Genomic DNA, 19,184 nt, shown 5'->3' on the forward strand with positions numbered 1-19,184 from the left:
TTTCACTCCTGATAGTCCTGTAGACTTGGTTCGATTGGGGAACAAAAACGCAACATTTTCAGATGGTGCGGTTGACTTTCGCCGGTGGCGCTGCACCAAGAACTGCTGAAGGAAACGACATAGAAACTTCTGCTAGATTTGAGCGTTTGTTTGTGCGCACCCAGAATGACTTACACCATAGTTCACTCCGGTCCAAATGTGTATTCAAACCACTCCAGAGTTCACGTTAATCAAACCGAGACTTGGTTTTCTAGGCGGACCAGAACGATTATGCATTCATGAAACAGAATTTCCAGGCAAACAAACGAGAGTTTGATGAAAGCGGACTAAACAAGGTTGGTGTGAATGCACCCTTAGTCTCATCTAATTAAACCAAGTCGCTCCGATTACAGTCCCAGTGGAGTTCATCAAACTCCAAGATTAGGTGTCACAGAAAGACAGAAAACACAAGAAGGTTTCTATGTTCAGCCATTTGCTGACCACAGAAAATCAACTCACTTATTTGAGAAGAGCTTTAGTTATACATTACATTGGGATATCTATGGTTAACATGGGTCGATGTAGTTTTCAGACAAAACCACTTACTGAGTATTATAAGTAAATAAAACTGATAATACTCATTTTAAACAAATGTTGGCAACTGTGTTTTTTTTATGTGTATGAGTACATCAAAGTTAAAATAATAAGTAAATATAATGCATTGTGACAAGGGAAAGCTTGTAATGATCGTGTTCAAATTTCACACCGTTAATTATAAACTGGCCAAGCCTTTCATTTTCCAGCTTTTATACGTTTCTTGTTGAAGGCTTGTCTCATCATGTTGTTCCAAAAGATGCAGTCGAGGTTTTATGACAGCGCTTATTGCTATTATGACAAATAAGGGACCTCCTCACAGATTCCACTGTTACATTATGAAATTCCAGACACAAATAACCCATCACTCATGATTTAAGTCGGGGAAAACACTGTGTTGCAATCTGCAGTTCCACACCATTCTGCCTCACTCTTGCCTCCAGATGTGAAACAACGCAAGTCAGAAAATCATACTGGGTTTGACTTGATGTCAGCGAAACTCCCAAAACCAGTGGTTTTAGGCTTTACCTAAAAATGTGTACAATAACATGTCAATAACACATTAAATTGAGTCAAAATGGCCACTTTTAAATATTTACTTTATAATGAAGCATTGTAAGGAATAACGAGCCACTAAATAGGAATAAAACAACATCTTTAATGTCGAGTCCAGCCTCGAGTGTCGAGAAGACCAGAAGAGAGACGAGGTTTTAAAAGAAAACAGATGGGACTCAGATGGAGAAGCAATCAGCAGCCGTCTGATTCAAAGCGGGGAACTGCTGAGGGCCACGTGAAGCCCAAGAAATACACAGACAGACACACAAACTGACAAAAACAGATAAAAACATGTGGACTAAGTAGCGGGAGCAAAGCCCAGACTCTAAGTCCACATTTATTACCTGTTAATGCAACAGGCCTGCATCTGGATTCTCTTTTCAAAATCTCTCTCTCACACACACACACACACACACACACGCATACATGGACATACTTTCTCACAAACATGCAGACACACCCACATTCCATCCGCTGCGTGTCAAACTATGATGACTGACTGACTGCGGTGACGGGCTGATAAACAGATCAGATTTTAATATGCTGAAAGTTGATAAAAAGCCATTAATCATGTCAGAGACGCAGGTGGTGTTGGACGCGCTGCGTGCAGATCGCGCCAAAGTCACTGTGGGAAGAAGGCAGTCCTGTTTGACAATCTGTAGGAACATCTTGTACGCTAAGCCACCAGAAGAATTATAAGAAGCTGTCATGTGTTGATCTATGCAAGCGAGAACACGCAACATGGTGAAAATGAAAATATGCTGGTGTTTTGCTCGTTAGCAGAGTTATAATGAAGATTCAGCTACATTATAACTGATGATTCAGTGGAGCTGATTGTAGGGAGATCAGGTGGGGTATACCTTACTACAATCTTTGCTCTGTGTGCTCTCAACCTGGAGATGGGCCCGAGTAATGAGATAAATACGTAGTTTATGGTTATTGAAATACTGATGTGTCTCAATAATTAAAAGCATTTGCAATGTTTTCTACCTGGCCCAAGCAAGCTGTTGACAAATATACGTTATGTGGGCACAATCACCAGAAGTTAAGGGCATTTTATGTTCCTGAAGGAAATACGACTGCCATTTTTGCTGCACTTCCAGTTTGAATAGTGTGTGCATAGTGGGATCAATGGTGAGGAACTGACAGTGTTAAGCTATGTAACAAATGAATATGTTCCTTTTGCTTTGCCATCGCATTTTTTTAATCATATTTAAGAATCGACTTCATGTCTCAGGATGCACTGTTAGGAGTCAGTTTTTAGATCATTATTTGGTAAATTAATTAAAAACCAGGTTCTGCCATGAGTTTCACTTTCAGTTTTGAGCATCAAGCATGCCAAGATGACTGGATCTCCCTCAGTGCAGACAAAACATCACCATGTTGGATGACACTGATTAGTGTTACATATTATCTTATTATATTGAGTCATTACAACAATTGCATAGTGTGCGTGACGCATGGCATCTAAAAACTGCGCTACTTGAACTGTCAAATGTATTGATATTTCCTATCTTTTGATCTAGTAAATAAATAAATCAGTGATAAAACTAAACTTAGCAACCAAAGACAGAAATAAAACCGTCCATCTCGGCAAGCCTTATTGTGTTTTAAATGATTATCTGTACTTCATGTGAGTGCTGCGTCCTCCAGCTGAGCACAACCTCCCCAGAATCCCAATTGTTATCAAAATATATTTTGATCTACAAACCGTATGAAAAAAACTCTAAAGAAAAGCTGGTAGATCGTTTCCTGCAACATTCGGTTCACAAATAGATACTAGAATGCTACGCTTTCCATTTATAAGATGTTTTTTTGATACTATTTGTGTTTTTTTTCCCCATTACTTTGTTTTGCTACTGGGTTTTTCCATTAATCTATTATGGATCACAGAGAAATAAAATCCTGTTTTGTTGTGAAGTGAACCATATAAATAATATTGGATTTGCAATAAAGTTGCATCTCAATCATCAGACTGGTATGTAATGAGACAATTGCCTCTTTGTAAACAGTACTTGCCTCAAGTAATTTATTTTCATATGAATGACTAATGTAGGAGATATACTAGAGGACTGAAACACATTTGAGTGATTAAGTCAGCTGCTAGTCAAAGCAGTCCAGCCCACAAAAACAGGTAATTTTAGGTTTTAACAGAACACACAAAAGAATGCGATTAAACCTTTCATCACTCCACAGTTGCCTCGGAGGAATACATTCATTAAATAAATCAAATCAGTCTTGAATAAAACGTTCTGTTCCATAATGACACCAGGGTTAATTTTTTTGTGGTTACACTGAATCCAAGGTGACCGGCAAGCTTTTCTAATACTGCCTCAAGTGGCCATGTGAGGAACTGCGATATAAATACACATTTTTTTGTTTTTTGTTTTTGCTAAGAACCTCCTCCTTGTTCTGATTGGTTGTATCTGACACAGTAGTGGATTTCTGCAGGTAGCACTGGGAGTGTTATGTTCACATATATTTAATATTGCATAAAATAAGCTTGAGTGGTTAAATGAAAAATCTGCAGAATGTGCCATTTTTTTTTTATAACTAATAGAGTATCGTTTCCTGAAATAGTTATTATCTGCAGCCCTGAATACATTCAGAGTTGCTAGTGATGTCAGGTGACAGACACCTCTTCTCTCTGTTACTCAGACCAGAACTAGATAAGGTGATGTTTGGGCTTTGTTTCAATCTCCTCAGCTTTGGACTCAATTTCCCAATAAGTTAGAAGGATGTAAAAAAAAAAAGAAAAGAAAAAAACAAATAAACATGACCAGCTCCTTTGAAAAATGGCTAAACATTTTACTGTTTAGAGTTTCTGCAGATTCCCCATAAACATCCACATATAATCTATATCTATATAATCTACTTAGAGTATTGACAAGTGAGTCATTTCTTTTATTCTATGCAATGCTTAGATTCTGGATTAATTTTTTTCTTCACTGTAACTCTCTCCGTTTTTCCTCTAAAGAATCTTGAACTTCGTCTCACCAATAATTTCATTATTATTAATTGCATTATCTTTGAGACGGAGACGGAGTTCCTGGATTGTTTTCTGAGCCAGTCTGAGAAAGATGGGCAGCTGTCTTACATATTTTCAATAAGTGCATAATCTTTCTGAATGTAGAACGATGAATATCAAAACATTTGGAGATAACGTCATAACCCTTCCCAGTGTGATGCACAGGAATCATTTCTTCACTCAGGTCATTGCTGATGTTTGTCCTCCTTTCGGTGTTAGAGAATGGAAACACGCTGGAGAGCAGCAAACTCCTAAAACTCCTTTTATAGAGGTGGCCACACTTTGACTGATCAGTTAATCAAGTGCTTAAAATAGTAGCACAAGGCTGATATTCTTCCACTTTGTGCATTTTGAACAGGTTGGGGTTAAATTTAAAGAGTGTCTCTTTGCAATGGAGTTGAAATACATATTTTTTTTGATTTCCAAAAAGATAAAACTCTTGAATCAATATAGCGTGCCATTATGTTTCTCACATGTGCAGCGATTCCAAAGAGTCTCCACTTGTGTGTGTGTGTTGGCGTGAGGGTGTGTGTGTGCTGGAGTGAGGGTGTGGGGTTGGAGAGTTGGGTCTAAGTACACCTCAGGGACAGGGGGGTTTCAGGTCTTTTTAAATAAATAAATAAACAGATTTTTAAAAAAAAGTCAATCGATAGAAGGAGCCTGATCTGGCGCTCTGGACCTGTGCTTGGTCTCTCACTTCATCAGACCTGAGGGGAGTGTAGGAAGGGTGCGGGGATGTGGGATGATTTGGCATGCAGAGAAAGAAGGTTGGATTACATCTCTCCAGTTGGATGTGCTGTGCTATTTCGTGAATGTTCTTGTCTCCTACTTACAAAAAAAATTGTTAAAATCCCCATTTGTTATCTCAGCAGATGCATACACACTTGCAACGCACCTGTCTTCCGATTTCCCAGAGGTGTATTTCGAACAAATCCGATGCATATCCATCCTAAATCTACAACACATACAAGCATGACACATCTTGTGCTCAGCACAGTTCCACAAAACCCAAATTTGTCACAGATTAGCAAGAATTGTGGGGCCGTACAGCTGCACACATCCTCTGAGAATATCGCCCACTCGGCCTCTCCGGCTCTGTACGAACTAGCGAGAGTGTGACTGCACTTGTTGAGGAATTCCACCTGACACGTCTGAATGCCGAGGGCTACACGGTGTGAGAGTGGATGTGCTTAAGCAAACCAAGCCAGGGAAAGTCCTGAGAGCCGACACATCCCCTCTGAGCTTGTCGAATTGCAGCTGGACCCTGTTCCCGTAAACCACTGCAGGCAGCCAAATCTCAGCGCTGGGCAGTAATGTTCCTGACAAATTAAGACCTGTTTAAATGGGAGAGGGAGACTGGGCGGTAAGGTTGTTGCTAAGAAGGGCTACGGCGTGGTGGCAACAGGTCTAGAGGGATCCCACTTACTGAGGAGATGCTTCTTCTCAGCAAATCTCAATATTGTGCTTTTTTTCGAAACAGTTTTGAAGAGCTATGGTACGTCTAAATCAACGACTTATGCAAAATGAAATTTTATTACATTTTGAATTAAGTGTAAAGACGACTAGTTGCTATGATCCTCAGAAACTCACAGGTAACAAGAATCTGGAAAACACTGTGAATCATTGGGCAATGTATGATTGGAGAGTTTCCCTTACAAAATATAAATTTAGTTATTTAGCGCATCTGATTAAGACCGGTTTAACCCATACATTACACTTCCTAAAAGTAGCAAAAATAATATACCCGAAACTTCTCAATAGAGCCGCACAATATTTCGGATCTCAATCATCATCATAACATTAAAAGGACTGCTTGGAAGCAATGCTTTAAGGGATTTTATTTTTTATTTCTCAGATGTTGCTGGTCTGGAGATTTATAATTGTCATTTGGTGGGGACATCATGTAATAGTACTAATATAATTATGTTGTTCTTTATTTGTCCAAGTAAAAAGTTTAATAACTGAAAACCACCTATTGTACTTTGGCGTGGACGTCTTCTGAGCACGCCAAAACTGTCTGGGCAAAAGTTTAGATCTGGCTCTTTGACACAGAACTCGGATAAATGTAGAGGTAAACTGCATTTCCTGATCCAGTGTCATACAAGTAATCAAGACTGCTTGCATGTGCATCCGCACAGCACGCAATAAAAACCTGCTGCACCTGCAAAAACAAAAAAGAAAAAGAAAAACAGCTTTAAACTGTTTTAACTGTTGTGCAATAAAAGCAGTCAAGAAAAGTCGAGTTGTAAAATGCCAACAAGAAAACACAGATGGAAGACGAGCGTTGTAGTTTTATCGCATGTTTATGAGGCAAACCACAGTAGCTGGAGGCACTTCCTTTAAACGTGTCCTGATTGCCATGCCAGACATTTAACATCTGTTCTAGTTAAGTGATATTTGAGTATCGGTCTGTATTGGACACGCCAACATTTTTCTCAATTTTGTTCCAATATTTCTTTGTGCCCAAGCATGGGCTGTATTTAGCTTACTGCTGCATTTTGCTGTCGGCACCGTTAAGAGTCATAAAACCAACCAACTACGGTCAGGTACCCAACATAAGATTTCTGACAGAGGGTGAAAAGAATAATCAGAAGAGTTGACCCAAGAGCTAAGTGACCTTCACAGAGCGCTTATGAAGATCAGGAAAATAGAATGTCCCACTACTGACGAAAAAGCATGTGCAAGTTTGTTTAAAATTGAAAGTGAAATTTCCAGGGTGTGAACATCACGAAGCGTTCTTTGTACGAATCTGAAGTTAAAACGAGAGTGGATTTTCAAGAAAGACCAAAGTCTCAAACACAAAGCCAAGGAAAGTCTCAACGGGTTTCAGAAAAAGAACATAAAACTGTGAGAATGTACCAGATGATCAGCAGAGACGCACGCAATGCTCATTTTACCCACTATAACTCTTTGCTTCCTATATCCAGTGAGATGCTTAAATCTTAGCTGAGTTAGGAACAGGACAGTTTGATCGGTTGCAGTCACTGATCGATGAAATTAGAGGCAAAGTGCATATTCGCCAGTGAATGGTGATGTGTTGTTGTACAGGACGCCCTGAGGGCCAACCAATTAGCTGTTGACAGGAAGAGAGATGTATGGTTTGCCTGATCTGTCTGAAGCTGGGAGTGGGACGTGGGTGAATGGACAGAGAAAACACGGTGGTGCCGAGGGCAAAAGCACAAGAGGAAAATGGATGGGGGTGCTGCAAGTTTCTTAACGGTGTCATACTGTTCAATGAAGGTATCAAAATAAAATTATTGCCCAGGGCGAAATTTAAAACTTGTTTTTAAACATCCGGAAAGCAACATGCAAGCATGTTAGAAAATACAAACATTAGAGTTTGTAAAAAAACATAAAGCAATGGCATTATATATTCTTTTGTTAACACAAGAGACATCTGGAGACGGGAAAGAAAAACACTGAAGCAGCAGTGCATGAGAATGCACTGGTCTCCATGCATTGCTATGGCAGGCCTCGATTAGCCTGCCTAGCTAACCTACTAATAGTTAATAACTAAGCTAATCTAAATGCTACCTAAGTTTTATATCACTTATTTCTTCTTTTCAGTAACAATTCAACATTAAAAGGGGAGTGCTACGTATTTTCTATGCACACAGCGTCATTTTATAGCACAACCAAATAACTATGCTACCTTCAGTCATTACAAAAATGCTGTATATTTAAAAAGAATCTATATCCCATACTTCCTTGTTATATTGCTCTGTTTTTGAGGATGCTGTGTCGGCGTTTCCAACTGTTGTTTTACAATTGTGAGATTCAACTTAAGCTTCTTATGTTTAACTTGGTAAATATGCCATCAAAATAAGTTGTTTACGATCCAAATATTTTTGTTAAAAAAAAATAAGAACCCTGCTGCTGACGTGATGGCAATGATTGTGGCTTCTGAATAATGGTGAGCAGGAATATGGATGGAAAGGTCGGAGTGCAACAGGTGTAACTCCATCTGACTGTCACAAAGACCTTGGCACTTATGCAACAGAAAGCTCTGTTGGTTTTTATGAGACGGATGCTGTAAGATAGAGTGAGGTTAGCCTCTAATTATTGGGTGATCCCTTTGCACAGACATGATTTATCTGACTTCCACTCCCTCAACACTCTTTTTCCTCCTGAGGAAGCAACAACATATTCATTTGACTAATTTGTTACCTATTTTCAGACTGGGTTTCTGATATGTAGTGAATTCATGCAAGACAACTAATGAGGTTTGTGATATTTGACTTTCAGGTGAAATCTATGAAAAACCTTAAAAAGTTCACACTATAGTGATATTACATAATAAAACTAGAGCAATTAAGAAGAAACACACAATGGTGATTTTCTCATCTCAAACTACTCAAACAAAATCCCACAACAGTGGTCGGTATGGCACAACAAAAAAAAATGTCAATGCTGAACGTTTCATGTTGTTCACAAGCAGACTTACAGCCTGCTGAGGCGTGGCGTCTCACTCCTTTTGGAGGGCGGCCCTCACGTCATCGAGGTTCTGTGGTACAGAGTTACAAGCCTTTCCACGGTGACCAAGCTTATCCCGTAGGCTTTCTAAATGATTCAGGTCTGGAGACCGTGCAGGCCATCTCATTTGTTCATCCCAGTCTCAAGCATGTTTTTCCTACTGATGTGACCTTGATTATGTCCATAAAGATTCAATTAAGCCTTGTTGTTTACGTAGAGACACACTGACTAGATTAATGATATTTTTCACATAGTATTGGCTTGTAACTGCATCGTTCATAAGGTTTAGGATGGTTCTGTATTGACTAGACATACAAGGTCCTATTGATCACTTGCTAGGTGTCGTCTTGGTCTCATGATTTCAAAATGTGAGCAGCATTATGGGGAGAACTGCTTAAATACCAATTGTGATAGTACCAGAAGATGTGTTTCCTGACCTGGATCGAACAGTTAAAACTACAGAACTCAAAAATACGGCCACATGTCGATCTCAAGGAAAGTTACTCAGGTTTGTCTTGGAGCACAGTTCCCAGAGCCTCATGTTCTCCTCATTAGTAGTGGACGCATTGGGGTATCATGACACAATGGACCAGATCCATGGCAATATGAATGGATAATTGTGCACAGAAAGGGGAAAAAATGGGAAGAACTCCAAGAAACAGCAATAATGTGAACAACAGACACAGTCACTGAGAGAGGGACCACATTTATTTGTCATTTAAGGATACAGTAGCAGGAAACCCTTAATCTCTGGAGAGACATCAGTAATAAACGGTTTGAAATCATACAATGATGAAGTGGTAACCCAAGAGTGTCATTGGCCTTCTGGAAAAGGTCAACTCGACCTGCATGCAAACCTTAACAGCATTCGAAAAGATAATCCATGTATGACGCATGGAGGCAAAACGGTAAAAAGTCAATGACACTGTGCTGCTGTATTTGCTTTTACCATAATGTTTTACAACTTATTATTTGGAATATCACTGTTATAAATAGATGCACCTGGAATATTGGCTGGTAACTGGAATCAAACTATTTTCTGCCTGGTCACACCGAGAACACTCTTCAGCGTGGAAGGTTTTACTGGAGGAAGGATTCTCAAAGCTAGTATTTTTCTGTATCAGTGTGGTGTTCAGTGACTGCTTTTTTTTTTTTTTTTTTTTTTTTTTTTAAAAAAAAGGGGGGAGGGAAAAAGTTTGTGTTTCCTAAAACGTAGCCCACACGTCATTCAAGCTGCCAGGGAGAAAGACTTTCAGCAGGTAACAGAAAGGCTGAACAGAGTTCACTCTTTACAGCAATCATTTCTATTTTGAAACATGCTGATGGATAATGAGGCAAGCTCTGGTTCTTTAGCCCCAACAGTTTACAAAAAGCAAAGCAAAAGACATTTCAATGTTGTAAAATTCTAATAGTGCAGGTAATCTTTTTTCTTCCTACAGATTGCTTTCCACAAAGTCAAGGCCTGTTATTTTGCGAGTTGTATTGTAGTATCAATTATTTCAATAATTGCAGATTGAGCTTTGTGTTCACAGTCGGTGTGTCACAGACAATAACTTCCCAGCACTGAAACAAAGACTAACAGGTCTTTTCTTGATGCCACACACACTCTACAGGTCGAGTCATGTCAAGGATCAAACCTATTGAGGTCAACAGGTTTTCTCTTCGACTACTAAGTGATTACAGAGTAAACAGATGAGATAGCACCAGAAGCTCCTTTTAAACACTCACTTCCTCCTTTTAAATCAACTTGGCAATCTTATTTTACAGGCAACTGCTGCACTGCGCTCCAGAAGCGAATGTTCTCATTCTACGACTGTGAACAATTTCTAATTGCAAAAATTTACCTTTTTATTTGACCTCTTTGTTTGATTGAATTACACTGAAAGAAATCTAAGTGCTACAGAAAAGAGCAAAAAAAGTTATTTATCTATGTTACTTAGCATTTCTATTCCACAACAATTTTTTTAAAAATCTGCTTTGAGATTTGGATACAAACAGCGGACGTGACAAAAAAGACAAAAATTAATCTATACTATGTATGACCAAAGTCATATTACTTAATATGTTTACAATAATTTCCAACAAAAAAGCATGACTACTCTTGTACAATCCAGTCATACTTCTTGTATTGTCTAATCCAGCTGTGCTGAGCATTTTATGGAAGGAAAGGATTTCTTGGGGTGCCTAGACTCCCAGCAGCTGTTCAACACTAAACCGCAGCGCTGGCGGAAACCCTGGCTACTTAACCCAACGACAGCGTTCTTCGCCTGATCTTGCTCACGTTACAATCACAAATGGTGTAATGGTGGGATTTTATGTCACAGACAAAGCATTGCCTCGTGTTGATGGCCTATGATGTTTTTGCAAATGAAAACACTGTGATGCATTTGTAACTCCTCCCCGACCTGTTATTGTGTTCTGCTGCTTTCTCTCGGTCTGCTCTTTGTTGTAAGGGAACGTCGGTGAGCACACGGAAACCCCTCACCGTTCTTTGAGGAATCCTAACTCAAAACAAACATCAAAATGACTCAAAGGTCAGGCCACATTTGTGACTGCCCATACAGTTAAAACCAGATATAGACGAGCCTGGTAAACACCAGACGCTTGTTCCAACACTTCGCTTGGACCCAGGGCTTTGCTTGCTGCGGGCACAGATTCTGTTAAAGTTTTAAACTTTTAAACATAAATAAGAAATTTTAGGTCAGAAAGTACAGAAGTCTGTATTATGCAACTATGGTAGACATGAATACGGCTCCACCTTAAAAAAAAAAAAAAGTCTAAATAATTTTATTAAAAAAAGCATTGAAGAATACAGATAATTCTAATATAATCTGGTAGCCGACTCAAACACGCAGAGACTATCAACTAAACACGGATGAGACCAAATCACTGAGTGCCGTAAAGCACTCAGTGATTTTTGCAGGATCCTTTGTTGGATCTCAGTCAGCCTTTTGCTAAAACTCAGAATCAAAGTCAGCCGGCTGAACCTCTCCTCGACTAACGCAGGGAGCATACAAGGAATGATCCGGGGCTTAAAGAGGAGATGAAGGGAGAATTAGCCGAGGTGTGGTGGGGAGGAGCCCCAACAGCGAGGTGTTTCATAAACCATACTTTGTACCTCAGGTCGCCAGGTTCCAGATGTTTGGGTGGAGAACCTTTGACGCAGATTCAGAGTAAGGATTAGGAAATTTATGTACACAAGGAGAATATATCCCAACAGATGGGATTTTTATTTTCCTCAGCTGGCTTAGTTTCAAAATTTGAGACAAGGTCAAAATGGGCCTGAGATGTAGACAGAGCAGCAGGCGCCTTGGTCTGTCCTGTCAGCTTCACTTTCACACCGTCAGATCAATGAATTACTACCTTAAAACCCATCTCAGGCTCATTACTCACACTCAAATTGTAAGAGTTCTGCTTAAATTCAAGATTACCTGGCAGAGATTCAGCTCAGAAAGAAGAAAATTAGGAGCTTTCTAATAAACCCCTGAACATAAATGTCATATTCCAGCATAATGACAGAGCAACAGAAGCTGGCGTGAAGAGTCGGCGCTCAAGACTAATCTTCTCATGCCCCCTAGTGGCGAGAAAGGGTATGTCTGAGCAGCAGAAGCCGTGGGAATTGCAGCAAATTGACAAACATCATATGACGATGGAACATGATTAAGAGTCTTGATTAGACTTGAAATAGTGCCCTGTGTATTTCAACACAATAAAAACAAATTAACATCCAGACAACACCAGCAGCTTGCAGGGAAACTGGGAATTTTAAAAAAAATAGAAAGAGAGAAAGAAAAAAGTTCTGTATTTAAAGTCCTGAGCGGCGTCTGGTTGGTGTTAATTTAATAGGTCTTTGTTTTCAGAGGAGAATAAAGTCATTTTGGGCAGCACAAATTTATTCACCCCGATCTGAATCTCATTGATTTCATGCTCTATTCAGCTGGAACACAAAAGATGCCGACTCAGCAGAGAGCTTGACAGTTTCTTTTAAGGAAAGGGTGTACCGCAATGAAGATTAATGTGCTGCAAAATAAAAAAGAGCTGAATGCCTATTAGTCAATAGTTTTTAATAAAACTCTGCGTCTCCGGTGCGGCGTGTTGTGCAAAATTAGCTACTGTTGCTGCAAAACTGTGGAGGCCCCTGCAGGGGAAACGTGACGGTCCTTCAAGAGCCAAACACACGCTTCAATTCTGAATGAAATCTACAATGCTGTGAAAAGGTACTTTCCCCCTTACAAATTTCCTTTGTTTTGTCACAATTCAATCATCAAAATAATGTTTAACAGATAAAGGCGACCTGAGTAAGTATCAAGCGCAATTTTTATTTATGAATTAAGGAACACGTAAAAACCTAAAAACATAAAACAAGCCTGGTCAAATGAGGGAAAATGTTTTCCCCCCTCGCTTAACGGGTTGAACGAACTTTGACGGCAAGAACCTCCATCAAGCAACTAGCAATAAGTCTTTAGCATCGCTGTGGAACCGTGTTCCAGCTTTAACAACCTGTTTGCTGTCAGGCTGCAGGTTTACTGGGGAATTTCTAAAAGTAGAACAAGAGGCAGACCTTCTGGTTATCAGGTTCCTCTCCTGTGGAACCAGCTTACAATTTTAGTACAGGGGGCAGACAAGCCGTCTACTTTTAAAACCAGGCTTAAGAATTTCCTTTTTTGATAAAGCACATAGTTAAAAACAGCGATGCTTCCCCAATTATTGGAGGTAGAGTGTATGGCCTGATTCGGCGGAGGGGAATACAATCTTCCTGTTCTTCTTACTTCTGCCTCATTCTAATGGCTCAGGTCATCCTGACATATTTCTGTATCTATGCTGTTGTAGGGTTAGGCTAATGCAGGACAAACCGACACCTTTTGATCACTCTGCTGCTTTCTTCTTCTACTACTCTCCAATTTGCATTTGTTGATATTTCAACTGCTAACTCTGTTAGCAGGAGAGCCTTAGCTGAGATAATGCTGGTTACAATTAAACGTTCTGCCTCTCCTGGTGTTAACTTAAGTAGAAAGCAGTCTTTTTTTATAAGCTGCGAATTCTCAAAACCCCCAGTCGGTCGTGGCAGATGGCCGCTCGTACTGAGCCAGGTTGTGCTGGACATTTCTTTCTGTTAAAGGAACGTCTTTCTTCTCCACTGTCTCCCCATGCATCCTCAGTATGAGGGATTGCAGCTCCTTGCACATGCTGTAGGAGTGAATGTTGAAGTTCAATGACTTGAGCTAACCTGGTTGCTGATGTGCCACTGGAGTGACTGTTTCCTCCATCCATGTCTAATAATTTTCACTGTCATTTAAAAGAGTCACAAAGTTTTAGAAAGAACTTTGTTAAACTTGTTTTGTGACTTTGTTTTTCATCTGTGTTGGAATGTCTTTAGGTTTTGGGAATTGTGTGTTGCTCTTTGAGATCTTTTGTTCAACTTCCTCTTGTTAGGCAGCTTCTAAGTAAATCATTTCTAAGATGGTTATCAGGCTTGGGTGAGAACTGTGGCTCAGCGTTTGAACAAAAATCTCAGATAATTACAGGTAATATATGTCTTAATAAGAGGTGGCCATTATTATACATTTTTTAATGAGGGCCAAGTTCGTTTGTTCAGCTTATGAAATTGTATTTATTTGGGTTATTCCCAATATCAAAAAGAAAGAAATTCTGTGATTGGGGCAAATACTTTTTCACGGCACTGTAAGTGGATCCCAAAACAGTAGATCGCTAATGCGATCTCGTGTCCATCTGAAATGCTGCCTGAAAACTTTCTAATGAATATAAAGCACAGAAAAGTCCCCAATTAGAGGGACAGCGAGGAGGTAAGGCGCCTTGGTGCACCACACAAACAAACTTATCCTGACAGGGTCTCCGGGCCGAAGGAGGTAGATGCAGCCGGTGGCGGAGAAGGGCCCCAAAGAAAATGAATTACCTTCCTGACAAACGTCAAAGCCAATCACGGGCGAGCATCGTCTGCCGTTCCCGCGCCCCAGATCCCCGCCGCCACCGCGTTTCATCTGCCGGTGTTAGTATGCACACGGGCCAGTGCGTCAGCCTCCAAATGTATTCATTTATTCAGAGCCCCTCGGAGAAATCACAGTGTCTTGTTGTCCTTTTTTTTTTCCCCTTCTTCTTTTTTTTCCCCTCAGCTGTCCAGATGGAATTTGCGTGAATAACATCAGTTTAGTGAGGCAGAAAATAAGTACAGGCTAGCACAGCGAAGGGGAAGGAGACTGGATTACACCCTCACACGACTCCCCCCACCTCCACAAAAAAAGACAAGTGTCACCTTCGCATACTTCATTCTCCCTGTCTGTCTCCCCTTTCTCCTCAGTTTCTTCTCCAGTGGTGTCGAAACTTGGCCAGGAGAGGGGAGAGGTCACAATTGTTTTAATATCATCACACATGGCAGGTGCAATTAAGAAAGCATCACGACTCAAGAGTGGGGAAAAAAAAAAAAAAAGAAAGCACGTGTCAACCGCGGAGGGAGCGCAAGCCCGCTCCTCATTTATTCTCCCTTTGTTTTGCATCTATAACGGCTAATTGCATTAATATTTCAGATTCACCTGGAAAAACACCAGACCCATCTTGGACGAGTAATTGAGATGAAAGTGAGGGGGAGAAAATGTGAATCAATATGTCCAGCTTCGATAAAGCCCAGGAGAAATTAAAATGACTTTAATCACACCAGTGGAAAGCCTTGATATCCATCCCAACCAAAAAAAAGAAATCAGCAGGCAGTTTTTCAACAGGCTGAGAGCTTGTTTTTCCTTAGTGCTGAAATTAAAAGCTTCTGTATGGTCAGCTACACAGTTACTAAACTTTATCAGACAGACACTTTGTCTTTCACAAGTATTCATACCCCTTGAAACTGTTCATGTTTTCTGACATTACAACTTCAAATTTGATGTTTTTAAACTGGAATTATGTGCCACAAACCAAACAAACTAGCATACAATGGTGAAGGGAAATAACTTGGTTTAAAAGTTTTCACAAAAAAAAAAAAAAATCTCAAAAGTCCACCATTCCTTTCTTTAGAGCGCCCTTTACACTGATGAATAAGATCCAGTGAAACTAATTGCTTTCAGGAGTCAATATCACACTTTCTCACCGACATGCTTTATGTCACGTTGTACGTAACGGATAACTCTAGAAACAGTGAAACACGGTAGTGTTGCCATGATCTTGGGAGGATGTTTATCTTCAGCAGAAAAAGGAAAGTTGCTCAGCAATCAACGGAGCAACAACACAGAGAAAACCTGGCAAACAATGTGCAAAGCTGGTAGATTTCCAAGACTTGCAGCTGAAATTGCAGCAAAACGTTGCACCGAGTATTTACAAAGAGGAGTATAAATGGACTTCAAATTTTTCAAAATTGTATTTTGTTAAAAAAAATAATTAAATTGTGCATTATTTTCCTTCAACCCCAGTTGTGCACTACTTTATGCAGGTCTATCACATAAAATCCCAACGAAATACAACATTAGGTAAACTAGAGCAATGAGTGAAACAGAACTTACCTCTCTGAGAACTGTACTGCCGTATCCTCTGTAAAGACCTCGAACACCCTATGTAGAAAACCCACAGACATACTGAATTTGATACGGTTTTATACCAATACGGTGAACTACCCTGAAAACCACATTTCCATACTGAAACATGGTGGTGGCTACGTTAGCTGAAATGCATTAAAACACATTTATTTTAGTTATTTCACATTTCTACATGCACTAACCAGCCAAAACATTAAAACCACATAACCTCCTCCTGTTGAATATCCACTGGAGGGAATCTCGGTGGCTCAGACTTATTCTAACACATTTTACAGATACTCCCACAAGTTTGGATCTGAGAAGTTTGAATGCCAAGTAAACCTTTTGGCTTCATTGCCATGTTTCTTCTGCTGCTCTTGAGCTATATCTCCTTACAGCCAGACTCACTGTCTTCCACTGCAGTCCAGAAGCGTACTTAACTCTGCAGAAATGCTTCATTTTCACATCGGAACTAGAACAGATTGCAGTGCTGACAAAAGACATTTGGTTTTCACACTTTACCTGTCACTTAATCTGCTTACGGTACTGTACAACTACTAACGATTGCAGTTCATTGCTTCTCCAGCAATTTGTCCTCCTTGAGCCAAAGTCTTATTTTTTCCATATTCAAACTTTGTGAAACTTGTGAGCGCAAGAGATATATTACAAGTTAGAAACAAAACACACGCAAAAAAAAGGCGATTCAGCTAGCCGTTACCTCCTCTCTGAGTGTGGCCAGCAGCATGCTGTAGGTGGTGGATGAGGGAGAGGCCTGGGTTCTCTGCTTCACCACTTCTGTAGGCACCCGGATCAAACACGCCACCTGGGAACAAAAAGGAGTCCATCTCTGCTTAGTGGGGGTCGCTAGTTCACGTCTGTGTGAGAAACCCCCCCCCACCCCCAAAAAAAACAACTTATAACACCCTCTAGTCTAGAAATCACAATCGCAAAGGACTGGATTTAATTCGTAGAAGGGCCTTGCAGATTGTAGAATCCTAAATTCATATTTTCCTGGGCATCCTCCACAATTACTGTTGAACTTTTAGTAAATAAATATGTTGGAAGACCTAAGATAAAGTCCTCTTTTCTTTGTAAGCCAAGATCTTACACAGTACATTTATTTGCGGGGAGGAAAAATAAATCCAAGATATCATTGTTTTTAAGAAATCATTGACACCACCAATTCTTTTATTCCTTCTCAATAATGTTGAACCCGTCAACATGCACAGTGTGGAGGTTTTTTTTTTACTTTTTAATTAAAGTTTTAAAAAAAACCTCCTAATTTCACTCCCACAGAGCTGACAAGAACAGAGCGGACCCTTAAGAGTACAGCAACATAAAAAAGGCTGTTTACATCACAACTGCTTGGAAAGTCCTTTGTGTCTACTGTCACAAACATAAATATGCAGGATTCGTTTGGTCAGATGAAAAGAACTCTAAATACTTCAGCAACAAATGGACCAGGAGTGTAGCAAAGGTTAAATGTGGCGCTGCATAATGAAGTGAACTGCAGTAGAACTGTTTGCTAGTTTAGTCACGAGGTTCCTTGGATTTAACATTTGCTAAGATGTGACATTTTAACTCAGCACGACTTTTTGCACAGATACTATTATATCGCTGTAGGATTTATCCATATTGTGAAGAGCTAGCTGGACTGCAAAAAGTGATAGCTAATTATTTAAGTACGATGCATTCAGGCTCTCCTTGCATGTAGTTGGCAACACATGTTTAATGCAGCATAAAAAAAAAATCTTTACAAGAGAAATGGGTGGTAAAGTCATTTAGCAGCTACAGCTACCTTGTTTTGATGGAAATAGCAGCTGTAAGTAACATCATGTTAAGATTGAGACAATCAATTAAATTATTGACAGGGAGGGTTTTTTTTTTCTTCTGGAGTACCTTACATTATTAGTCCCTCAAATACAAGTAAAAGCCGAGTAAAAATAAGTCTTTGCTACGTTTTTCAGTAGGGTAACGATCTGAAACACACGACTAAATCAACCCAAAAATGGAAAATAAACCTCCTTCCATTGCTACCGAGAGGACCTCAAGAGAGTCTGCTAAGAAAATGGCCAAAAACCTCCACGGTCCTGTCTCTGACATGTTGCAGGGAAAAATTAATAGCAATCCTACTGACAAAAACCGAGTTGCTCAGTTTTCCCTCCACTAAATCAATTTGCGCAATTAAAAGTTGTATCTTCTTAAATATTTCAGTGTGCGGTCATGCCACTGCTTCCTCACGGAAGCAATAAGTGTCAACGGTGCTTTATTTTACCCTCCCGGGGTCCATGGCGACATGGCAACTGGCCGTAAAGCGGGGTGTTGAGGGGAGCGACCGCTTCAGTGAGAGTGCGACTTGGCCGGCTAACAAACAGCTACAAACAGGCGACACGACGCAGGTGCGGCGGCTGGCGGGTCTGCAGAAGGTCATCAGGCCGACCGTGTATCTGTGTCCAGAGAACATGCTCCTGTCAAACACACTGATAAATTCGGACACGCGCTCGCACCTCGGCAACCGCGCGCTCTGCTCAAGTTCCAACCCATCCACCATATGTCAACAAAAATATGGACTGCCAACAGCTAGTGAAGATAGACATGAATATTTATGCCTCCTAAAGGCGGACAGGCGGGCGCAGCTGCCCACCTGGCGACTTGACTTCCCCATTTATCCTGCATCGGCGTGGAAACGCCGGCGAACAGCGAGTGGATCTCACGGAGCGACTCCCGGAGCCGCCCTCCGACCCTCCGCCCCGCCTCCCCCTGAGGCCCCAGAGTGGCGCAGATGCCCGCTGGCTGGTCCCACCCTCGCCACGGTGGAGTCTGGGGAGGAGGGAAGAAGGGCGTGATGAGATGAAACGCGTCTTTTTCTTTCCTCTCTGTTGCTCCATCTCGTTTTAGCCAGACATAAGGCTCTCTGGCCGTGAGGGAGAGGACAGTACCCTGACAGCTGTTGGAGGAATCATTTTTAGACAGGCACTTATATTTCCTACCATTCCTCCCCCCCACAGTCTGCCACGAGGGAAACCTTCAGAGCAAAAACA

The 19,184-nt window shown here is 40.6% G+C and overlaps 1 protein-coding gene across 6 annotated transcripts in view; it reads right to left on the reverse strand.

The window, feature by feature from the left end:
- Positions 1–19,184, reverse strand: part of slc25a26 (solute carrier family 25 member 26) — a 62,058-nt gene that overhangs the window by 33,503 nt on the left and 9,371 nt on the right. For 4 of the 6 annotated variants that reach the window (XM_055024776.1, XM_055024782.1, XM_055024793.1 and 1 more), the window contains exons 4-7: positions 18,788–18,963; positions 18,419–18,590; positions 16,862–16,966; positions 16,132–16,179 (exon numbers count right to left, since the gene is read on the reverse strand). In XM_055024776.1, the coding sequence (XP_054880751.1) occupies positions 16,132–16,179; positions 16,862–16,966; positions 18,419–18,590; positions 18,788–18,963 (501 nt within the window). The remainder of the gene's footprint in view (positions 1–16,131; positions 16,180–16,861; positions 16,967–18,418; positions 18,591–18,787; positions 18,964–19,184) is intronic. The other 2 variants (XM_055024798.1, XM_055024801.1) reach the window with 1 other exon arrangement.

The sequence above is a fragment of the Poeciliopsis prolifica genome, unplaced genomic scaffold (assembly GCF_027474105.1).
Source record: "Poeciliopsis prolifica strain line A6 unplaced genomic scaffold, Auburn_PproV2 SCAFFOLD003, whole genome shotgun sequence".
NCBI classification, from domain to species: domain Eukaryota; kingdom Metazoa; phylum Chordata; class Actinopteri; order Cyprinodontiformes; family Poeciliidae; genus Poeciliopsis; species Poeciliopsis prolifica.